Raw genomic sequence first — 25,573 nt, forward strand, 5'->3', positions numbered from 1 at the left:
ACTTATCTAACTTAATCTTAAAACCAGACAGGTCCGTCGCCCCCACCGTTTCCCTCGGAAGGCCGTTCCAATATTTCACCCCTCTGACGGTCAGAAACCTACGTCTAATTTCAAGCCTGAACTTCCCCACGGCCAGTTTATATCCATTCGTTCTCGTGTCCACATTAGTACTAAGCTGGAATAATTCTTCTCCCTCCCTTGTATTAATCCCTCTAATATATTTAAAGATAGCAATCATATCCCCCCTCAGCCTTCGCTTTGTCAGACTAAACAACCCAAGCTCCTCTAGTCTCCTTTCATACGATAGGTTTTCCATTCCTCTGATCATCCTAGTGGCCCTTCTCTGCACCCGTTCCAGTTTGAGTTCATCTTTTTTAAACATGGGAGACCAGAACTGCACACAGTACTCCAAATGAGGTCTCACCAGCGCCTTGTACAACGGAAGCAGGACCTCCTTATCCCTACTAGATATACCTCGCCTAATGCATCCCAAGACAGCATTGGCTTTTTTCACCGCCACGTCACATTGTCGACTCATAGTCATCCTGCGGTCTACAAGGACCCCTAGGTCCTTCTCCTCTTCCGTTACTTCTAACCAATGCGTCCCCATCTTGTATCTAAAATTGTTATTAGTCATCCCCAAATGCATCACCTTGCACTTTTCACTATTAAATTTCATCCTATTTCTGATACTCCAATTCACAAGCTCATTCAAGTCTCCCTGCAGGATATCCCTGTCCTCCTCCGAATTTACAACGCCTCCCACCTTCGTATCATCCGCAAACTTTATCAGCCCACTCCTGCAATCGGTTCCGAGGTCAGTTATAAATAGATTAAATAAAATGGGTCCCAAAACCGAACCTTGAGGCACTCCACTAGTAACCTCCCTCCAACCTGACAGTTCACACTTTAATACGACCCGCTGCATTCTCCCCATTAACCAATTCCTTATCCACCTCTGGATTTTCCTATCGATCCCCATGTTTTTCAGTTTAACCAATAATTCCTCATGGGGTACAGTATCAAACGCTTTACTGAAATCCAGGTATATTAGGTCCACCGCATTTCCCTTATCTAATAAATCCGTTACTCTCTCAAAGAAGGAGATCAGATTCGTTTGGCACGATCTGCCCTTCGTAAAACCATGTTGTAATTTATCGCAATTGCCACTAACCTCCAGGTCCTCAACTAATTTCTCTTTCAGAATCTTCTCCAGCACCTTGCACACTACAGATGTTAAACTAACAGGCCTGTAGTTACCCGGATCACTTTTTTTCCCTTTCTTGAAAATAGGAACCACATTAGCTATTCTCCAGTCTAACGGGACCACCCCCGAGTTTACAGATTCATTAAATATTATCGCTAATGGGCCTGCTATTTCCCACGCCAATTCCTTCAATATTCTCGGATGAAGATCGTCCGGTCCTCCCGACTTAGCCCCATTAAGGTGTTCAAGTTTTGTTTCTACCTCGGATACGGTAATCCCCCATCCTGAATGCCCCTCTGTAGTGGTGCTAGTATCCCTAATACCTTCATTGGCCTCATTAAACACTGATGCAAAATATTCATTGAGATATTGCGCCATGCCTAGATTGTCTTTAATCTCCTCTCCGGCAATAGTCTTCAGTGGTCCCACTTCTTCTTTCTTTGCTTTTTTCCTATTTATGTGGCTGTAAAACCTCTTACTATTGCTTTTAATTCCCCTCGCTAGGTCCAACTCTACACGGCCTTTCGCCTTTCTCACTCTATCTCTACATTCTCTGACTTCACTTAGGTACATCCAACGGCACAGGTGAATTGTAGGATTCCAGCCAACAGCATAAAAGCAAGACTGGCAGGCAATTAAACAGAACCAAAGAGAAGGCCTCTGGGCTTTCTGGTACCACTGAACAGTTGTCAGTTTACCTGGTACTGGTTGCCATGCAGGTCTCTGCTGTACAGAAGTCCACAGCTGTTTCAACTTTTGCCATCAGCAGTGCAGGCACCAAGAAATCAAAGAAAGGTCAATGGGAATTAAATAACAGTCTGAGGTGACACCATGAAGATCAGAAATAATGTAGATCAGGGGGACCCTCCCATCACATAACTAGAAGGCATCTTTGAATGGAGAAGAAATAGGATCCTGAACACTTTTTCTCTTCTTCCCTTTCCCCTTCCGGGTCCCTCAGACTCTTCACCCTCTCCTCTCTTAAGCCTTATTTTTATTGCTTTACGATTCTCCCATTTTAAACGGGTTATCCTCTGCTGCAAAATCAGGTCTTCTGGAGAAAGCATCTCCTCCATCGGACTTACAGAAAGCATTAGTTTGTTCAGAGAAACCTTTAGGAGCAGTGGAGTTAAGTAGGACCTCAGGTGTGAGAACACACACAAAGTTTCTGGAAATCTTTGGAAAGCAGTATGGATCTACACCCTCACCAAATAGTTCTTAGCATTTACAAAAATAATCTCCTATTTCCTTACCTCTTTGACATGGGCATCATCAAAGTACATCCACTTGCGGATCTTCGTTTGGAAGAAGAAGGTAGAGTAATGTTTTCCGTAGTAACAGATCATTCCTACCAAATACAGCTCTGACTGTTTTGCTCTGTCATCAGTTACTCTGAAAAAGAGCTTCAAGGGGTGCGGAAAAGGAGAGAAGAAAAATTATATAATAAAATACTGTGTTTCATTTGAAGAGCTAAAAATGCTTTACAGAGCTGCGTTAAGTGTTATATGCCATTTTTTCAGATGGAGAAACTAAGGCACAGAATGGTTAAGTGATCGGTCCATGGTCATACAAGTCATTGGCAGAGGTGGGAACAGAATCCAGGTTGCCTGACAGCCCACAATTGTCTTGTAAGGAAGGCATTTATATCAATGGTGTAATCCTGTTAGATTTTAAAGTGTATTTCTGCTCTGAAAATTAATAAAAAAAACCTGTTACTCACCTTCTCGGAACCGTTGTTCTTCGAGATGTGTTGTTCATGTCCATTCCAAGCAGGTGTGTGCGCGCCGCGTGCACGCCAGCCGGAAGATTTTACTATAGCAGCGTCCGTAGAGTCGGCTTCGGTGCCCCCTGGAATGGCGCCTTCATGGCGCTGTATATAGAGGCCAGCCGACCCTCCACCCCCTCAGTTCCTTCTTGCCGATACTCCGACAGAGGGGTAGGAGGGTGGGTATTGGAATGGACATGAACAACACATCTCGAAGAACAACAGTTATGAGAAGATAGTAACCATTTTTTCTTCTTTGAGTGATTGTTCATGTCCATTCCAAGCAGGTGATTCACAAACCCGAATCTAGGCGGTGGGGTCGGAGGTTACTGCTGACTGGAGGACTGCGCGGCCAAAGGCAGCATCATCTCTGGCCTGGTGTGTGATGGCGTAGTGCGCCGTAAAGGTGTGGATTGAGGACCAGGTGGCCGCTCTACAAATTTCCTGCATCGGGACCTGGGCCAGGAACGCAGTGGAAGAGGCCTGCTCTCTTGTGGAGTGGGCCGTGATAGGCGGGGCTGGTATATTGGCCCGACTGTAGCACTCCCGGATGCAGGTTCTGATTCAAGCCGAAATTCGCTGTGACGTGACCAGCAGCCCTTTTATCCTGTCGGCCACAGCAACGAAAAGTTGGGCTGACTTCCTGAAGGACCTTGTCCTTTCGATATAGAAAGCGAGAGCCCTGCAAACGTCAAGGGAATGTAGCCTATGCTTCCTCGCAGAGGAGTGTGGTTTCGGATAAAAGACCAGGAGAAAAATGTCTTGACCCAGGTGAAATGGGGAAACCACCTTAGGCAAGAACGCTGGGTGCGGCCTGAGTTGGACCTTGTCCTTGTGGAAGACGGTGTACGGGGGTTCAGATGTTAGAGCTCTGAGTTCTGACACCCTCCGGGCTGATGTGATAGCCACCAAGAATGCAACCTTATATGAAAGATATAACAGCGAGCACGAAGCCAGCAGCTCGAAGGGGGGCCCTGTGAGGATGGACAGGACCAAATTGAAGTCCCAAGCCGGGACAGGTTGACGGATGTCTGGGAACAGTCTGTCAAGGCCCTTAAGGAACCGCGTAATGAGTGGGTTCGCAAACACTGAGGTACCCCCCTCTCCCAGGTGGAACACCGAGATTGCAGCAAGGTGTACTCGAACCGACGAGAGGGTCAGTCCCAGGTGTCTCAGATGCAGCAAATAGTCCAATATGAGGGGGACCGGGGTGAGCGAGGGAGCCTTGCCCCATTGTGTGGCCCAGAAGGAGAAGCGCTTCCACTTGGCCAAGTACGTGGTCCTTGTAGAGGGCTTCCTGCTACCCAGAAGGACATGCCTGACCTGATGAGAGCATTGCAACTTCACCAGGTTTAGCCATGGAGCATCCAGGCTGTAAGGTGGAGCGACTCCAGGTTCGGGTGAAGTAGGCGACCGTGATCCTGTGTGATCAAGTCCGGGAGTAGGGGCAACCTGAATGGCACCCGCATAGACATGTGCAGGAGAGACGTGTACCAGTGCTGGCGCGGCCATGCTGGCGCTATCAAGATGAGCCGAGCATGATCTCTGCGGGCCTTGAGGATTATTCTGTGAATCATGGGAATCGGGGGAAAGGCGTAAAATAGCCCGTCTGTCCAAGAGAGGAGAAAGGCATCTGTTAGGGACCCCGGACTGCGTCCCCTGAGGGAGCAGAATTGGTGACACTTCCTGTTCTCGGTGGAGGCAAACAGGTCCACCTGGGGATGACCCCAGAGCCGGAAAATTGAGAGAACTATATCCCAGTGGATAGCCCACTCGTGACCCTGGAACAAGCGGCTGAGTGCGTCCGCGAGCCCGTTTTGCGCCCCCGGGAGGTAGGATGCTGTCAGGTGAATTACATTCTGTACGCAAAAGTCCCATAATGCAAGGGCTTCCCGGCAAAGGGGAGAGGAGCGAGCACCACCCTGTTTGTTGATATAGAACATTGTTGGAGTATTGTCCGTGAGGACAGAAACGCATCTGCCTGCCAGCTGGGATTTGAAGGCTATGCATGCAAGGCATACAGCTCGTAATTCCCTGACATTGATGTGGAGCGAAAGATCATCTCGTGACCAAAGGCCGTTGGGTTCTGAGGTCGCCCAGATGTGCACCCCATTCCTGATCCGATGCGTCCGTTACCAGGGAGAGGGGGGGCTCGGGGTCGAGGAAAGGAACTCCTGTGCAGACCACCTGCAGGTCGAGCCACCATTGAAGGGAGTCCAGCACCTGCCAAGGTAACGTCACCACCAATTCTAGGGAGTCCCTGACTGGCCGATAAACCCGTGCCAACCAAGACTGGAGTGGGCGCAGTCTGAGTCTGGCATGTCTCACCATGTAGATACATGCTGCCATGTGCCCTAGTAATTTGAGGCAGCTTCTTGCTGTGGTGGTGGGGTAACGTTGGAGGCCGAGGATAATGTTGGATATAGTCCGGAATCTGGTGTCTGGGAGATATGCTCTGGTGTGTGTCGAGTCCAGAACCGCTCCTATGAATTCGATTTTTTGGGTTGGAGATAGTGTGGACTTGGCCTTGTTGAGTAAGAGGCCAAGCTCGAGGAAGGTTTGCCTGGCAAAGACCACCTGAGCCTCCATTTGCGCCCTGGACCTGCCCTTGATGAGCCAATCGTCCAGGTAGGGAAACACCTGGATCCCGTGCCTGCGTAGGAAGGCAGCCACGACTGCCATGCACTTCGTGAAGACCCTTGGGGCTGCTGACAGACCAAAGGGCAGAACCGTAAATTGTAGATGAGCGTTGCCCACGAGAGACCTGAGGTAACGCCTGTGCGAGGGATTATCGCAATATGAAAGTATGCGTCCTTTAAGTCAAGGGCGGCATACCAGTCTCCTGGATCCATGGAAGGAATGATGAAGGACAGAGAGAGCATGCAGAACTTGAGCTTCTTCACAAACTTGTTGAGACCGCGCAAGTCTAGAATGGGTCTGAGGCCCCCTTTCCCTTTCGGTATTAGGAAATATCGAGACTAGAAGCCCTTGCCCTGTAGCTCCTGGGGAGCCTCCTCTACTGCCCCTGAGGCGAGGAGGGACTGAACTTCTTGAAGTAGAAGTTGATCGTGAGAAGGGTCCCTGAAGAGGGACGGGGAGGGGGGCTGGTGGGGCGGGAGGGTGGAAAACTGGACAGAATATCCCTCCTTTACCGTGCGAAGCACCCAAGCATCGGACGTGATCCGGGCCCATGCATGCTAGAAGGGGGACAGACGTGACGAAAAGGTAAGGCTGGTAGGATCCAGAGTTCTGACCGGTAGATCGTCCTCGACCAGGCCATCAAAATGGTGGTCTAGGCCCCTGTGTAGGCCTTGGTTGGGTAGAAGACTGGCCGAAGGGCTGCTGTTGTTGCCTCCTCCTGCCCGTCCTTGACCTTCTGCGCGAAACATCCCCTCGATTTTGAGGTTGGTATGGCCGAGGGGCCTGCGGTGGCCTAAACGGTCTACGCTGAGTGACAGGAGTGTGGAGGCCTAGTGAACGGAGAGTGGTCCGTGAGTCCTTTAGGCTATGAAGCCTCTTATCGGTTTTCTCTGAGAAGAGCGTGGGCCCTTCGAAAGGGAGGTCCTGGATCGTTTGTTGGACCTCATGAGGGAGGCCAGACACTTGAAGCCAGGCTCCACGCCTCATGACCAGACCAGTCACCAACGTGCGTGAAGCTGAATCGTCCGCGTCCAGGGCCGCCTGTAGGGAAGCCCAGGTAATCAATCTTCCCCCCTCAACCAGGGCTGAAAACTCAGTTCGCGACTCCTGTGGAAGGAGATCCATGAACCGAGACAAAGCCGAGCACGTGTTGTGTCCATACCGGCTCACTATGGCTTGCTGATTGGCAATGCGCAACTGCAGCCCCCCCCGTTGAATAAACTTTGTGCCTGAACAGGTCCAACTTTTTGGCTCTCTATTTTTAGGCGTAGCCCCCTGAAAACCCTTGTGTTCCCTCTGGTTGGCGGCATCCACCACTAGGGAGTCCGGGGGAGGGTGTGTATAAAGATGTTCATAGCCCTTGTTTGGAACAAAATATCGCCTCTCTGTCCTTTTGGCCATAGGGGCCAATGAGGCAGGGGTTTGCCACAAGGTGTGGGCTGTGTCCGTAATGGTCTTTATGAGAGTAGGGCTACCCTGGATGGGCCTGATGGGGTCAGGATATCAATCACCGGATCTGTGTCCACCTCGATCTCCTCAGTCTGGATCGAGAGGCTTTGGGCTGCTTGAGTAAGCAGCTGTTGGAGGATCCTATTGTCCTCCGGGGCCGGTGCCGCTGAAGTCCCCGCTACTGCCTCATCCGGAGATGAGGCGGAAGAGATCCCTTGAAGAGGGTCTTCATCTATCCCCTTTCCCTCTACGAGGGCCTGCGGCACACGGTACTCAGGCTGCGCGGCCGGTGCAGACTCGGGATGTGGCACCACGGCCGGTACCGGGGTCAATATCGAGCGCCGAGGTGTGCTGGGCGGTGCCTGTGGTGTTGGGAGCAAGGTCCCCGTCGGTGCTGTTGTCTGGCTAGGCGGTGCCGTGTCCCTTTGTGGCACACTCCTGTCAGACGGCGGTGCCGGTGGTAGTGGCATTAGTGGCGGTACCACGGACATCAAAGAGACAGATGCGGCTCGTGAGCGGGGTCCGTACGCCTGACCCACTGACTGGTGGTAGGCCCACGGCATCCAGAACGGCCCTGGGGGGGGCGGTTGCCACTGCTGCAGCTGCCACTGTGGTGGGTATGGCTGGGCACTCGTACGCCAGGGCGATCACCTACTTCTCAATCTGTTAGAGCGGTATGAGTCCGCCTCTGAGTCCGAAGTTTCCAAGTAGGAGGACATAGGAGGCGCGGTACTCACTGTCGCCATAGAGGGTGCTGTCTGCACTGGTGCTGCAAGAGAAGCGCGGCGCGGGGAGTGCAGCGAGAACAATGCCGGTTTACCCCTAGATTGATAATGGGGCCGAGTGGTAGCCGGAGGTTCTCTGCACCGGTGCGGCGATGCCGGCACTGGGAGGTTCAAGAAGTCTGAGGCAGCCTCGAACGCCACCGGCGTGGATGGGAGGCACACTTCCTCCATCGTGTCTGGGGATCTAGGCTTTTCAGGACTCGACTGTACCCTCTCCGGGGCAGGAGTCAACGGGATGGTCGGATGGGTCTGTGGCACGAATTGTCCTGTAGTAGACGTGGACGGCGCAGGCCCTTTAGAGTCCCAGTGTGGAGAACGATCCCTCACTGGCCTGTTCTTTTTAACCGGCACTGGCAATGGGAAATGGTGTCTCATAGAGGACGGTTTCTTGTGCACCGACTCTCTCCGGTGCCGGGGTTTGGTGGCCTTGGCCTCACGACTCATCTCCGACGCCGGAGCACTGCGCACCGAGGATGAAGTGCTCAGTGCCGTCCCAGTAGGCCTGGGATCTGATTGCGGCCGCAGGCCCGCCTCCATTAGGAGGACTTTAAGTCTCTGCTCTCTATCTTTGAGAGTCCTGGGGCGAAAAGCCCTGCAGATACGGCACCTGTCTTTTTGGTGGCTCTCGCCTAGGCACCTCAAGCACGAAGAGTGCGGGTCACTCTTTGGCATGAATTTCCCGTAGTCCCAGCAGAGTTTGAACCCCGGGGACCTGGGCCTGCCCCAGGGGAGCGAGGAAAACTTGGGGAAAACCCCCCAAGTAATAACCAACTAAGCTAACACTTAACAACAAAATAACTATTTACAACAACGACCGAACACTGCTACGATTGCTGAAGAGCAAGCGAAGTTCCAGCCAGCTGTCACCGGCGGTAAGAAGGAACTGAGGGGGTGGAGGGTCGGCTGGCCCCTATATACAGCGCCATGAAGGCGCCACTCCAGGGGGCGCTGAAGCCGACCCTACGGACACTGCTATAGTAAAATCTTCCAGCTGGCGTGCACGCGGCGCGCATACACCTGCTTGGAATGGACATGAACAATCACTCGAGGAAGAATGGCACTTTCTTTCTCAACAAAAAGCCTACTCTCTGTACGTTTTCTGTTATATCTTGTGGCTCTACCGAGTGACTTTTAAAAAGCTACTCTTTACCTCTCTCTCTGCACTGCACAGCCAACACCGTTCTGGTATGGAAGAAGGAGCTGAAGTCTGTTCTGGCTCTAGCAAGGACAAATTTAAGTCAGTGGCCTTGTGAAGGTGTAACTGAGGGCAGTAGTGGGCCTCCAGAGACTATCAGTGGTGGAGGCTTTCAGATCCCAAGTTGATTTGCAGGCCAGGCAGTCAGAAAAAAATCATGTGTTGACTTTTAAAATTGACCAAATTTCATTTAGAAATCACTGGCACACAAAAAAGCTCTTTTGGAGTCACTTTTCAATGCATTACTGCTTTACATTTTAAGGGCCAAATTCTGTTCTCAAGTGATGCATCTGCAACTTAGTGCAGATTCATGCCAAATAGTTTAATTAGTTTCTCAGTGTTAAGTGAGTCACTAGTGATAATTCCTATTATGAGCCACACCAACAGTTTAGACCTCAAATTTAAGTTATTTTAAAAGTGCTGAAGTCTCAGAGGAACTGACCTCCAGAGTCTAATTACAATATAATATAACCATAGTCAGTCACTGAGAAATTTAAGATACAACAACAGCCAGTACCCTCCCAGTCTCTTGTGTTATCTCTAAAATAACTCCAGAGCTGTGACCAAATCCTTGGACGGGATTACTTAGGAACAAGTTTTTTTTAAAAAAAAACCATAACATATTCTGGCTCCATTACAAACACAGACAGGAATAACTATTGTTCAAATGGAACCCCCCCACACAAATATTGGTAGGGAAATAGACAGCTATTTTCAAAAGTGATTGGCCCAAATTAAAATCAGAAAATCTGCCTGAACATGGGAAAAATTTGGATTCAGATCTAAAATTGGCACTTTGAGGCTATTTCCAATTTTCAAGCACCTAAAGTGACATTAAAAATATAAAATTATGAGAATTAACATTTTAAAATATACAATTGATTAAGAACTAAGAATATACAATTAAAAATTTTGTACAAGTGTGCTTGTCAGTGTTCTTTTAAATCTGATCCCAACAGTTGCAACTACCCACTAGTGCCAGGGAAGTCAAATGATTAGGTAATGGACACACCACCTATCAGAGTAGTGGGACCATTTCCTTCCTCTCTTCTATTCCCCTCAGTATTATGTAGTAGATCTTGTTCAAAGAGCAGAGTACTCACAAAGGGGAGTTACCTAAACTATGGGAGTAAGGAAGAGCAAGGAGACAAATTGTTGATCCGATGCCAACAGTTTTTCACAGGCTTAGTGGAGCATTCACAGAGGGCCCAATCCTTAGGTTGCAAGACTGGGATGGTCAGAGGCAAAGGTGGCTGCATGTCATGTTTATGCTCCCATGATCCCAGAATCAGAGGTGATCCTGAATGCATACAAGTGAACAGCACAGACATGTCTTGGGAAAAGGGGATTTTGAGAGATTGTCAAATGTGCAGTAGACTCACATCTCCAAGTTTGAGGCAGGTGCCCAGGCTGTGAATGACATCCTCAGCTAGATCAGAGTGGTCTGAATCCCACACCAACCCAATGGTGATGATCTGGGGAGAGTTCATGAGCACACGACGTATACGGATCTTTTCCCCACAGTTACTCTGAAACAAAACAAAAATCCGCATGGAAGTTTTTTATAATTAAAACTGAATGGAATATACAACTTCACAGTTTACTGTATTACCACTGCAGGGTCTTGCCTCTTGCTTCAATATAGAAGGTGGCTGGAGTGCAGCAGATTCTACATGCTCAACATATGAAGATGGAATAGAGAAGAGCAAACTATGATGACTATGAATCACTGATGTGATGACTGATGCCAAATTCTGCCTGGTATTCACATGTGAATACAGTCAATTCTTCCTCAGATGAAGGATAACGGTTAGAAGATATAATTGCCCCAAGGGAGGCATGTAAAATAGGGAGCATGGGTAAAATTGGAGGGTGCTCAAGACTCCAGTGGGAATTGGAAGCATGGCTCACTTTTTATCACATATTATTGGTATCATTCTCTATTTTCTTTTCATCTGCACCCGTGGCTAAAAAGTACGTTTCGCACTGTTGAATCATGAAAGATTTTAGCAAAAATACCAGCTACCTGACTACACTCCATGTTCTCAGTTTATACAAATCCAGATCAAACTGGATTCATTAAGATTAGACAAATATCAGACAATATTCAGCAAATACTTGGAATCATCCATAATGCCAGATCAAAAACAGATTCATTTATTTTCTTATAACTTGGTACAAAGAAAGCCTTTTATAGAATAGAGGGGAACTTTCTATTTCAAGTCTGTCCCATATTGACATTGGCCCTCAGGTGCTTAAATGGATAACTGTTCTTAACCTGAGCCCAAAAGGAGCTGGGAGAGTTAATGTGGTTAAATTTACCATGTTTGAATTACACAGAGGGATTAGGCAGGGATCGCCATGGTTATTTTTATTTTTTGCACAGATCATGAAACCTTTTGCACAGGAGATACAGGAACAATGAACCTACCTATCACAAGAACAAAACTTGCAGGAACACATCAGAAAATAGCTTTATATGCAGATATTAATTTTGTTTATACAAAAATTGTCAGTATTTCCCTAAAATTAGTTTCTATAGAAATGCATGACTTGGGAAAGCATCTGGATTTAAAGTAAATTATGCCAAATCTGAAAAGCTAGCTACAGATTTGCCAGATTCTGAAAAGTCAATCCTCCAGAAAGCATTTGGATTTGAACGGGCAACAAATTCTATAAATACCTGGGAATTCAAAACCCAAACAACCCAGAAAAGCTCTACAGTTTAAATGTTAAACCACTACTTTAGCATATGAAAAAAGATCTGGGATGCTGACAGAAGTATACAATTTCTTGTTTGGGAAGAGCTGCCACAGTCAAAATTAATATTTTGCTAAGGATATCTTTCTGGTTTCAAAATCTTTCTGTGACCATCCATAACACCCTAGCAGAAAAACAGAAGATGTTATCAGAATGTACATGGAGTAAGTAAAGAGCAAGTGTGAGCGCAGATACTTGGTACAGTCCTATTAAGCAGGATGGACTAGATCAGCGGTTCTCAAAACTTTTTTTTTTCCTGAGGACCACTTGAAAATTGCGGAGGGTCTCGGCGGACCACTTAATGATCTTTCCAAATGTTGTTTGTACCATTAGCTAACTATTGTAAAGCGCTTTGGATAAAAGCGCTATATAAAAAAACCTAATTAATAATAATTACCTTTTTTTGTTCTACAAATAAAAGCACAGAACTCATTGTCATATAAATAGTTTATCTTTCTAATGCGATGGATGTGCCCCCTCTCCCCTGCCGCAGCAGGCCCCAAAGCTGGGGCTGGGAAGTAGGGGGTGGGGGGTCTCTCCCTCTCTCCCCACTGCAGTAGCTGCTGAGCTGGGGCAGGGAAGGTGGGCCGTCTCTCCCTGGCAGCCACAGCCCTGGAGCTGGGGAAAGTTGCCTCTTTCTCTGGCTGCCGCAGCCCTGCACATCCCAAATTCCCCCCAACCCCTCTTCTCACCCCATTGCCCCCTCCCACCTACACCCTATTCCTGCCAAGGCCACCACCTCACCTTACATGTGCATCTTCTCCAGGGTCCAGGCAGCTAATTAGTGGAGCCACGCCTGCACCATTTGCTTGTGTGGGGCCGCACAGGCACACACCTAAGAGGTAACTATCTGCGGACCACCTGAATGGAGCTCACGGACCACAGTTTGAGAACCTCTGGACTAGATGTTCCAAATATTCAAGGCAGCAGTGGGCTGGGAGGCACTCTAACCAGGGCTGGCTCCAGGGTTTTTGCTGCCCCAAGCGGGGGAAAAAAAAAAAAAAAAAGTCCGCGATCGCGATCTGCGGCGGCAATTCGGCAGAAGGTCCTTCGCTCCAAGTGGTAGTGAGGGACCATCCGCCGAATTGCCGCCGAATAGCTGGACGTACCGCCCCTCTCCAGAGTGGTCGCCCCAAGCACCTGCTTGGCAAGCTGGTGCCTGGAGCTGGCCCTCACTCTAACCTAGACAAACACTGGAACTCTTAGTGCCAACTTAGTGGAGCTCCAGAAATCTTCTGGTATGTATATTCTGGTTCACCGAAGAACATAATGTGAGATTTCAACTTAAAGCCAGTGACGCACTGATCATCAATATCATTGTGAAATGTATGTACCTGTACCATGCAAGGAGTTCTATATCTGTACCAGAAAATTATGTTCTTGAGCATGTATGTTAAAAGCAAGTCACCAAAAGGTGACATGTCTTAGGCCTTGTCTACACTACAGAATTTTGTCGACAAAAGTCAGCTTTTGTCAATAAAACAGTTGTGATATATACACTACCATGCTCCTTTCACTGACAAAAATGTCCTGTTTTGGAGACAAAATAAAACCACCTTGACGAGAGGCGTAGAGCTTTTTGCGGCAAAGTTATATCAATAAAGTATCATGTAGACACTGTGCTTGGTTATGTCACTGTAAACGCCCTCCAGGAAGTGTCCCAAAAATGCTCATCCTGACTGCTCTGGTCAGCAATTCAAACTCCACTGCCCTCCATCCAGGTGCATAGGCTTCTGCCCCTCGCCCTTTAAAGGCCCTGTAATTTTTGGAATTCCACTTCCCGTTTGCGCAGCATGGAGAGCTCACATTGCATCTTCCCAGTTGACCATGGGAGCTCCACGGCGCAAATGCTCTCCAGCTTGGAGCACACGAGAGTTGTTGCATCTGCTGGGTCTGTGGGGAGAGGAGGCTGTGCAGTCCCAGCTCCGTTCGAGCTGTAGGAACTTTAAGAACATAAGAATGGCCATACTGGGTCAAACCAAAGGTCCATCTAGCCCAGTGTTCTGTGTTCCGACAGTGGGCAACACCAGGTGCCCCAGAGGGAATGAACAGAACAGGTAACACTGGTCTACAATTTTTGAGAAATCGTCCGCTTCAGAGATAAAATGTGCTATTTATTATGTATTTTGATGTGCTAAATTCAAATATGACAATTAAAACAACTGATTGGCTACTGTTTCTAAGATATTTAAGTTTTTACATTTTATGTCTATGTATATTGTGTAGATAGTAGAGTTTTAATCATAAATTGTAAAGCTAGGTCTTTTCATGTGTTTATGGTTGCTTTACATGATAATATTTCACCTGTCCTGTTTATGTAACACTTTAAAAATCAGCAAAAGGGTTATATAAATAACTTTTATTATGAAACAAAGGGCAAAAAACTATTATGTACATAGTTTAGTCCTATTCAGTGTCTACTCGGCGCTTCTTGGCTTGTCTCTTGTATTCATTAAATGGAGCATCTCTTGTCACTGTCCAGCAATAGCCTGCAAGCATTGATGGGCTCCATTTGCCCTGATAGTGTTTCTCTATTGTTGCAATGTCCTGGTGAAATCGCTCGCTGTGCTCGTTGCTCACTGCTCCGCAGTTCGGTGGAAAAAAATCCATGACATGTTGCAACCAAGGCTTTTGTATGCCTTGAGGAGGTTTTCCACCAACAACCTGTAGTTGTCTGCCTTGTTGTTTCCGAGAAAATTTATTGCCACTAACTGGAAGGCTTTCCATGCCGTCTTCTCCTTGCCACGCAGTGCATGGTCAAATGCATCATCTCGAAGAAGTTCACGAATCTGAGGACCAACAAAGACACCTTCCTTTATCTTAGCTTCACTTAACCTTTGACATTTTCCACAGAGGTACTTGAAATCTGCTTGTGTTTTGTCAATGGCCTTGACAAAGTTCTTCATCAGACCCAGCTTGATGTGTAAGGGTGGTAACAAAATCTTCCTTGATTCAAGAAGTGGTGGATGCTGAACACTTTTCCTCCCAGGCTCCAATGACCGTCGGAGTGGCCAATCTTTCTTGATGTAGTGGGAATCTCTTGCACAACTATCCCATTCGCAGAGAAAACAGCAGTACTTTGTGTATCCAGTCTGCAGACCAAGCAAGAGAGCAACAACCTTCAAATCGCCACAAAGCTGCCACTGATGTTGGTCATAGTTTATGCACCTCAAAAGTTGTTTCATGTTATCATAGGTTTCCTTCATATGGACTGCATGACCAACTGGAATTGATGGCAAAACATTGCCATTATGCAGTAAAACAGCTTTAAGACTCGTCTTCGATGAATCAATGAACAGTCTCCACTCATCTGGATCGTGAACGATGTTGAGGGCTGCCATCACACCATTGATGTTGTTGCAGGCTACAAGATCACCTTCCGTGAAGAAGAATGGGACAAGATCCTTTTGACGGTCACGGAACATGGAAACCCTAACATCACCTGCCAGGAGATTCCACTGCTGTAGTCTGGAGCCCAACAGCTCTGCCTTACTCTTGGGTAGTTCCAAATCCCTGACAAGGTCATTCAGTTCACCTTGTGTTATGAGGTGTGGGTCAGAGGAGGAGGATGGGAGAAAATGTGGGTCCTTTGACATTGATGGTTCAGGACCAGAAGTTTCATCCTCTTCCTCATCTGACTCAAGTGAGAATGATTTTGGTGCATCAGGAACCGGCAGTCCTTCTCCGTGGGGTACTGGGCGTATAGCTGATGGAATGTTTGGATAATGCACAGTCCACTTTTTCTTCTTTGACACACCTTTCCCAACTGGAGGCACCATGCAGAAGTAACAATTGCTGGTATGATCTGTTGGCTCTCTCCAAATCATTAGCATTGCAAAAGGCATAGATTTCCTTTTCCTGTTCAACCACTGGCGAAGATTTGTTGCACAAGTGTTCCAGCATATGTGTGGGGCCCACCTCTTGTCCTGATCCCCAGTTCTGCAGCCAAAATAAAGGTGATAGGCTTTCTTAACCATAGTGGTTATACTACGCTTTTGTGATGCAAAAGTCACTTCACCACAAACATAGCATAAGTTATCTGCACTGTTCACACAAGTACGAGGCATCTCTGCTCACTTTGGCTAAACAGAAATGTGTCCCTTTGCAAAATCAAACACTGACAAATAAGAGAGCACGACACTGTATGATTTCTAGAGCTGATATAGGGCAATTTGTTCGGCAGAGTGATGTAAGCTTCGTTATGATTGCATCATCCATGACTTCTAGGAATAACATGATGCAATTCGTATCATGTATGACGCAATACCAGCTTCAGATTGCATTATTCATTGTTTTGCCTAAAAAGCAAGTACTGCCCAAACCCAGTCATAGATTTATTCATAGATCCAGTCAAAGATGTATTTTAGTCATTTCTGGTTTAAATTGAGATCCCTTCCCTTTATAACTCACTTATCCTCCGCCATTCAAGGGTCGTATATACTGACCCAATAGCATATCTTGAAAACTAGAGCCAATCAACAATTTTAAGCACCATTTTCTTTCTCAGTGACCCAGGATTAGTAAAGTTTGACTACATTTATTTCAGAAGCATTTTGGCTGTAGAACAGTGTAATCATCACATGATCCATCCGTTGATGCCCATTTGATACCTACAGTCAGATTTTTCATGGCATGTTGAATAAGGGCTACAAAGGGGACAACACAACAGTGCCATGTGAAGATAAAGGAGCTGAGGCAGGCACACCAGAAGGCCAGGGAGTCAAACCGTCACTGTGGTGCTGCACCAAAGACCTGCCGCTTCTATAAGGAGTTGGACGTCATCCTCGGCAGTGACCCCACCTCCACCGCCCAGGACCCAGTGGATAGCCAATCTTTATTTGTCTCCTATACGTGGTGGTTGCTGCTGGAATTAATACACAGTGGCAATTTGATCGATCGCTGAGTACAAATCAGTCAGGAATCATCAAAATTTTCATGCAAGGTAGCAAGTTAACAAAGCATGGCAAGAGTGTTGTATAAAATGTATAAATACATTACTGGATCTCATTGTCAAAATGGCACCTCAACCCCCCCTGATTCATTGTGCCCCTTTAATAGCGCTGGTATCTGGCTGCTCAAAATCTGTCGCCACACAATCTGCCTCCGTGCTCCAGCCCGGGGCAAACTTTTCACCCTTAGCCTCACAAATATTATGGAGTGCACAGTTGGCTGCTATGACCATGGGAATATTTTCCTCATTTAGGTCTAACCTGCTATGAAGGCAGCACCTGTGTGCTTTTAGTTAGCCAAAGGCACATTCAGTGGTCATTCTGCACCTGCCCAGCCTACTGCTGAAGTGCTCCTTGTTGCTGTCCAGGTTTCCCGTGTAAGGCTTCATAAGCCATGGCTGTAAGGGGATGCTGGGTCTCCCCGGATCACTACTAGCATTTTCAACATCCCCCACTGGAATCTTCTGGTCTGGAAGGAAAGTCCCTGCTTGCAGCTTTCCGTACAGGACAGTGTTCCTGAAGATGAGTGCGGCATGCACCTTCCCGGACCACCCCACGTTGATGCCAGTGAAATGCCCACGGTGATCTACAAGCGTCTGCAATACCATAGAGAAATACCTCTTTCTATTGATGTACCCTGTTGCAAGATGGTCCAGGGCCAAAAATCGCAAGATGCCCCAGCAGTCTTAAATAGTAGCTAACCATGGTGAGAGGATAAGTCTTGAAGTCTAGAATGAGGCTTTGCACTGCAAGAAATCTCATCTATGGAAGTGAGGCCCTGGCTGCTGTCGAGTCTAGAATGGGTCCAATAAATTCTATTTTCTGCACTGGAGATAGGACTGAATTGTCTGTGTTGATTATCAGGCTGAGTGCATCAAAGGTGGACCAGATTAAGCAGATGCTGGACACCACCTGTGATTTCGATCAACCTCTTATCAGCCAGTTATCCAGGTGAGGGAATCCAGAGGAAAGCTGCTACATACACCATAAAAATATGAGGGGCAGTCGAGAGACCAAAGGAGAGGACTGTGAACTGATAATGATGGCCACCAACAGTGAATCTTAGAAACTTTCTGTGACCCTGCTGAATTGCCACATGAAAGTAGGTATCCTTTAAATCAAGAGGAGCATACTAGTCCCTGAGCTCCAGGGAAGGAATAATGGAAGCCAAAGTGACCATCCAGAACTTCAATTTTTTTAATAAGGAACTTCTTTAACTGCCTTAGATCTAAAACAGTCTTGAGACCCCCTTTGGCCTTCAGTGTCATGAAGTCTTGGGAGTAAAACCCTTTTTCCCTGAACAAAGGAGAAACCTCCTCCATGGCTCCTACAAGGAGAAGTGATTGCATCTCTTGCTGATGTGCTTTCTCATGACAGGGGTCCCTGAAGAGGACAGGAAGGTGGCATAGAAATAAAATGGGAGTAAATTTTCCCACTTCCATTATGCTTAGTGTGGTTAGATGTTTGGCTGCGTGTGTGTGTTCTCCCTGTGCGTTGCCCCAGCTCTGCGCAGACAGCCGGCACAGCAGACTTGGAGCGAACCGCCCAATGACCACAAGATCTGTAAGGTGCAAAGCGCCCGGCCAGGTTTATTGTCGACGAAGCACGGTAATAGCACTTGGCAGACTCTACGAAGATACTAAAACATGTATGCCTTTAACAATGAATACAGCTTAGTAAATGACGGGACTTTCAATTCCCCCCTGGGCTGGCCAAACATACTCCCTCTGAAATGCATCTTTATACCCTAATACAGTGGGTTTCAAACTGTGGGTCGCGACCCATACTGAGTCACGGAATGTAAGGCACTGGGTCACAGCGGCTCTGGTCAGCACCACCGACTGGGCCATTAAAAGTCCCGCCGGCGGTGCTGCCCGGCTAAGGCAGACTAGTCCCTACCTGTTCCGACACTGTGCTATGCCCCAGAAGTGGCCAGCAGGAGATCTGGTTCCTAGATGGGGTGGGGGATCCATGGGGCTCCATGCGCTGCCCCCGCCCCAAGCACCAGCTCCACACTCCCATTGGCTGGGAACCGACCAATGGGAGCTGGAGGGGGTGGTGCCTGCGGGCGAGAGCCACATGGAGCTGCTTGCATGCCGGACCTGCTGCTGGCCACTTCTGGGGTGCAGCTCGGTACGTGGTGCCAGGACAGGCATGAAGCCTGCCTTAGCATCCCTGCTGTGCCGCTGACCGGGAACCGCCCGATGTAAGCCCAATCCCCTGCCCCAGCCCTGAGCACCCCCTCAAACCCAGAGCCCCTTCCTGCACTACAAACCCCTCATCCACAGCACCACCACAGAGCCTGCACCCCCAGCCCAGAGTCCTCACTCCCTCCCTCAGCCCAGAGCCCCCTCCCACACCCTGAACCTCTCATTCCCTGCCCCACCCCGCAGCCCACACCCCTGCACACCAACCCTGTGACCGAGCCCCTCCCACACCCCAAACCCCTCATCCCCAGCTCCAATGGGTCATGGGCATCAACAATTTTCTACAACTGGGTCACCAGGAAAAAAGTTTGAAAACCACTGCTCTAGTACAAACGATTTATGTACTGCCTTTGACATAGTTAATTATGCCCTCTGATGTGGCTAGTTATCACTCATCACCTTGTACATGTTGGTTCAATTAAAACATTTTTATTACGTACTATTATCCTGACCGTATCTTTTAGAAGGGGCCAGTGTGTTCCTGTTATCCTTAGGGAATGTTTTTGTACCATCCTTAATATCAGGATGTTCTGGTACCACTTGATATCAGGATGTGTTTGCGTGAGTACTCTGCTTAGCACTTCTTAGGAATGTGTATTTCTGCAATATCAGCCTTGTTCTTGCCATATTCTGTAAGCAGGTCCTGCCTCATACCAGGCCTCTAATACAAGGGCTTATGTCTCAGGCTTTCTTCCTACTACACTTAGAATCCAACAGTCTGTTGTGATGCGAGTCTAAGCACGATTTAGTGGGACAGGTAGTTTGCAAAAATTGGAACAAAAAGGGATTGCACTCGCAGAACTAGTAAACCGTTCTTGACCTGCCCATCAAAGCGAGCTCTTGGAAGATTCTGCCCACCTCAATGAACCAGCAGCTGCAGACACAGGAGGCAATGGTGGAAGTTGCCGTTTGTAACCTCTGTTCCTTCTTCTTGGTAGGTCTTGGGCTTGAGGGGTAAATCCCTGAAAATGCTGAGACTGATAAGCGCAGAAAGCCTTCCGTTTCACTGCTGCAGTGTAAATGCACAGGGATTTCAGGGCTGCCCTAGAATCTTTAAGACTATGCAGAGACTTGTCCATTTTTTCTGAAACTAATGACGGCCCCTCAAAGGGTAAGTCCCAAACTGTCTGTCACATGTCTGGAGGGAGGCCAGAAGAGTGAAACCAGGAGGAGCACCTCATCGTGATGACAGAGGCCATGCTGTGAGATGCAGAATCTGCTGCATCAAGCCCTGCCTGTAGAGCTGTTACAGAGAACAACTTGCCCTCCTCCATCAAAGTGAGTAACCCTTGTTTTGTCTTATCTGGAAGCCTGTCTTTAAATTTCAGAACTGTATCCCACAGAGTGAAATCACAGCGTCCTAGCAAAGCTTGCTGGTTCACAATGCAAAGCTGTAATAGATCTGTGGAATAAATGTTCCTTCCAAGTAAGTCCAGCTTCTTGTCCTCTTTATTCTTCGGGGTTGAGTCCTGGTGTCCCTGTCACTCCTTTTCATTGGCCACTGCAAATACAAGGGAGCCTGAAAGAAGATAGTTATACAACTGCTTGAACTCTCAGTGGGGGACTTAGTAGCTTCTCTCCACTCTTTTAGCCATTGGAGGCAGAGAACCTGGGGTCTGTCAGAGGATCTTGATAGGCTCTAAGATAACCTCATTCATTGGCAGCACTAGTCTAGCTGAAGCCTCAGATGTTAGAATGTCCACCAGCTAGAGGGATTTCCCGGACCCCCTCTGGATGGATATCAATTGCCATAGTCAACCCCCTCAACAGCTCCTGATGGGTCTTAAAATAATTAAAAAAATATATATGGAGATATACTTATCTCATAGAACTGGAAGGGACCCCAAAAGGTCATCAAGTCCAGCCCCTGCCTTCATTAGCAGGACCAAGTACTGATTTTGCCCCAGATCCCTAAGCAGCCCCCTCAAGGATTGAACTCACAACCCTGGGTTTAGCAGGCCAATGCTCAAACCACTGAGCTATCCTTCCCCCCTCCAGAGATGGAGAAATAGGCTCCGACATAACTGTGTCATCAGCAGATGAGGAAGAGGATGCTAACGGTATTAGGCTGATCCAGCTTCTGGTCCTCTTGTAGCTGCTTGCAAGAGGGATCCTGACTCTGCTCAGTGCCGGGCTCAGTACGAATGCTACGTTTGTGGCAATGATACTTCCAACGCTCAGAAGATGGAGCCAGCTGACATGGCTGCGGAGATGTTATTGACTGTGGAGGGACCCCACAGGTTCCAGAACGGCCACTGTATGGCCCTGGACCCCAGCTATGCTTAGACCAAGGGTCCCTCCTGAAAGCGCCCTGCTGGAACTGGGACAGAAACCAGGGCAGGCAGGTGGCATATCCCTCCTGAAGGGACCAGCTATATTGGGACACATAGGAACCTACTTCAAAGCCTGATGATGAGAAGCTTCTCTTTGAGACCAAGGCAGTGAGACCAGTCGGTATCAGGGAAGGCAGTTCAGACTCCAACGGAACCAGGGATATCTTCTGTGGCTTTCCTCTTGACAGAGCTGGCCTCACTGGTGCCCTGATGGCTGCATCCAGTGGAGCTAGTCGGTGCGGAGATGAAGGCACAGGAGGCAGTACCCTGGGCACTGGTGCTGGGCAAGCCTCTTGAACAACTGGTGACATCAGCACCAAGAGATTCCAACAGCTCTCTCACAGCTTCAAAGGCCTCAGGAGTAAACAGCACCAGGAAGATAATATGCAGTACCAAGACATGAGGTGATGCCAATGAAGGAGTGTTGGGAGTCAGTCTTTACAGGTCCCACTGGGCTCTGGAGTCAATAAACTCCTCTGTTTAGAGATGTGCATGGGGCAGTGCTTCCTCTTTGAACGCCCTCTCGACTCCTTAGCAGAGTTCATCCTCTTTGATTCTCTCAATGACCCCAGTACTGAGTCCAGTTTCTGATGCCTCTTCTTCAGTACAAGACACAACGATCTGCCTCTCGATACTAGAAGAGCTGGAGGTGCGTTGACAGACACTGAGGTGTTCAGTACCCAGGATCAATGAAGAGGGCTCAGATGAAGGCCATAGCGCCAATTCCATGAGCAGATATTTCAATCTGGCTGCCCCATTTTTTTTCAAACAGGGCTTAAAGCCATTACAAACGCCATACTTATTGCTCACGTAAGCCTCCCCCAAGCACTTAAGGCAGCTAGGGTGAGGGTCACTATTTGGCATAGCCTTGCTGCAAGAGTGGCATAACTTGCAACCTGGAAAGCACAACATACCTCTGGTATTGAGGCTGGTACGCAAACTGGGTGCTGGAATCCAGCAAAACAAAAAAAACAAAACCAACTTTTTAATATTTACAAACTAACTATACTAACTATACATGGTATTATATACAGTTATTGAAAAAGACTTGAAGTAGCAAGGATAGGGAGATCCAACAGCCATCACAGGTGGTAGGAAGGAACTGGGGAGTATAGGGCAGCTCACCCCTTTATGCCTGCATGATGTATGCAAGACAGCAGAGGGCGCTGAAGCAGCCCTGATGGGTACTCCTAAGGGTAAAAGCTTTCCAATTGTGCACTGGAGCGCACAGACACCTGCAGTAGAAAGGACATGCACAATCACTCAACGAGAAAATTTATTTAAGATTTTGTTTCAATAATTCCTCACACCAGAAAATTTAAAAAATAGAGAGAGATTGAATAGGGACAAATATTAGAGAAACTGTGAAAGAGGAGATTTAATGCACATATTGCGGCTATGTCCAGTCATTAGGTAGTACTGGGATGCAATCTGTAACCAAGTATCACAAAGTGTTGGATATTTATTACCAAATGGCCCTTTGGTAATCCTTCTTGGGCTTCCTAGAAGCAATGGGCATACAAAAGAAAATAGAGAATTAATCTCTCATCTGCTAGTAGCTGCTCGGCTACTGATAGCTTCTCTATATAAAAAGAAAAATAGTCCAACCATAGAGGAATGGTTCAAAATATATGGGAGGTTGTTACGGAAAAATTAATGCATCAGTTATATACCCAGCAAAACAGACAGGACAAATAGATACTTAGATATTTGGTTACCTTTTATTCAGTACTCAGACAAGTATGTTCACCTGCAAAATAAAACAGCACACCTGTCCAATTTTTTTAAATATTAACATTTGATAGAGATACCTGGTGTGTTGAGTATGTGTAATCAGAGATTTCACTCAATCTAATAAAATCGATGCTCACTCTGTAATATGGTAACACCCTGTTAAATAGAGATTTGATGACTATTTTCCTGTATAATGTTCTCTTTAAACATAAGCTCACTGTTAAAAGAACAGGAGTACTTGTGGCACCTTAGAGACTAACAAATTTATTAGAGCATAAGCTTTTGTGGACTACAGCCCACTTCTTCGGATGCAAATCATTACCATTTTGTTTCTGATACTTATGTGGCAAGGATTTGTAAACCTATTAATACTTCCTAAATAAATAAATAGTAAAAAAAAATTTGTACAAGTACACACACACACACACAAAAGGGTTGTGATCAGGAGCATTTTCAACATACTGGAAAAAAGTTTCCCATCCAAAATAAGAGATGATGACTGCAATTCCAACAAGCAATACAAAATTAAAAAGCTTTCTATTTAGCCTTGCCAGAGTTACTGTATCACCCTCATTACCCTCAATGTCAAGTCACTTTAGGCTGCTTTGCAGAGATTCTCAGGACAAAAAACCCTTTTCATAAAAGGCTTCTCATTGCCAAGAGGCCTGTTTCACCACTGGATCTAATCACGCCTGACACTTTATCCAGGGAATGAAAGATCTTACAGGACCTCTTCCTCTCAACAGCAATTTACAAAGGTGGCTTGCTTTATAAGATTAATTCATCAGGATTCTCTTTGCAAGCTTCACTATAGTATCTTTCAGTCCAACCAACTCAAGAGAGCATAGCTTGAGTTTTCCAAGTCATCTTTTTGGGGGTTAGTAATAAGTCAGCCAAAAGCAAGGTAGTGGGGGTGGGGTGGGGAGAAAGCCTTTTTCCAAACACTGAAATCTGGGATATTTACATCTTAGGGAGAGAGAAGGACACATATATTCAGATATTCTATTTTCCAAATGTCATTCAGGTGGCTGAAGTTAACTACAGGAATTTGTGTGGCCTCCCTCGGGGCAACTCAATTACCTTACCTGCAATTCTCTTCCTCTCTTCTCCCATCTGTTTGAAATGCTACTGAGCCATACTGAAGGAGCTCAGCTAAATTCATAACTTTCTGATAGAGAGGAAGGAATGTTGAGTCCTGATACAGTGATTCCTCTCTTGCATTACAGGAGGTGCTACTTTTAACCTAGCCACCTCAGGATGGCTCCCCAGATCGTTAAATAAAGCCAAAAAGTAAGGTGAGGATAACAACAGAGGAAGGAGCAGCAATTAGCAAACAATTTAGTCAAACCAAAGAATTCACATCAGATCAATCAAAGGGCTCTTGTCTTCCACAAAGGCTATATTCTTACTAAATTGTAACTTTTACATATTTATCTACTTTCATTCTCAAAGAGCCAAAGCATTTTTACTCCAACTTTCCAAAAAGGAGACATTCACCGTTGGCAGAGACTAAGCATGGAAAATTTCAGTCAGAAAGGTGAAAGTTTCAGAAAGTTATAAGCAGGGCTGGCTCCAGTGTTTTTGCCACCCCAAGCAGCAGAAAAAAAACTAAACAAAAGGACGCGATCCGTGGCACTTCAGCAGCACCTCTACTGCCACTGCTTCATTCTTCGGTGGCAATTCTGCGGCAGGTCCTTCCCTCCTAGAGGGACTGAGGGACCCGCCGCCGAATTGCCGCCAAAGAGCCGGACGTGCCGCCCCTTTCCATTGGCCACCCCAAATACCTGCTTGCTGCGCTGGTGCCGGGCCTGGTTATAAGCAACTGAAAAGCAGAGGGTTAGAATGGAAATGCTGACACAGCCTTGGTTAATGTGGTTGTTACAATTTCTGCTACAATCAATGCCAGTTTCTTCTCCTTCTTCTCACAAAGGTTCACCACTAAACTCCATTGAGGATCTGACAAGACTCATATTCCAAGACTACACAAAGCTATATTTTTAACAACAGCAATAATTTACAACAGTGGCTTATAGTCACCAAAATGCATCAAGTAGTTTGCTCATCCTTCTCCTAGCTACTAATTCAGTCCTGACCCTGTATGTGTTTCAAGTTAAGCACATGCAAAAGTCTTTGCAGGATCATGGCCTTAGACTGTAAGCTCTTATGAGTAAGAAATATCACTCCGTTTGTGCTGCAAAATACCGTGTACATTTATAGAACCCTAAAATTTCATTCACTGCCATATGTTGAACTTAAAAGAATCCAACTATATTTTTGTATGGCTTGTGGTAGCACAGTACACGAAGGCTAGCCGGACATGTGCAAAGAACTGCTTTTACAAGGTTAAATACCAGTTTTCCTCAAAACTCCTAATTATACTTTTACTCCTTCTCCACTCCAAAAGCCCTTTAATGACATGGCCCAAGAGAAAAGCACAGTTCCATTCCTTATACTGAAACTTGTGAGCCCAGTTGAAATGAAATCTTACCTATGCACCTAGGGACATGAACAGAATAGAATGGCTGACATGGAAGCTATACTATCTGTGT

The 25,573-nt window shown here is 47.0% G+C and overlaps 1 protein-coding gene across 9 annotated transcripts in view; it reads right to left on the reverse strand.

Moving 5' to 3' along the window:
- USP54 (ubiquitin specific peptidase 54) overlaps positions 1-25,573 on the reverse strand; it is a 256,337-nt gene that overhangs the window by 58,380 nt on the left and 172,384 nt on the right. For all 9 annotated transcript variants that reach the window (XM_054034279.1, XM_054034275.1, XM_054034280.1 and 6 more), the window contains exons 8-9: positions 10,424-10,570; positions 2,461-2,610 (exon numbers count right to left, since the gene is read on the reverse strand). In XM_054034279.1, the coding sequence (XP_053890254.1) occupies positions 2,461-2,610; positions 10,424-10,570 (297 nt within the window). The remainder of the gene's footprint in view (positions 1-2,460; positions 2,611-10,423; positions 10,571-25,573) is intronic.

The sequence above is a fragment of the Malaclemys terrapin genome, chromosome 7 (assembly GCF_027887155.1).
Source record: "Malaclemys terrapin pileata isolate rMalTer1 chromosome 7, rMalTer1.hap1, whole genome shotgun sequence".
In the NCBI taxonomy this organism is placed as follows: Eukaryota; Metazoa; Chordata; order Testudines; family Emydidae; genus Malaclemys; species Malaclemys terrapin.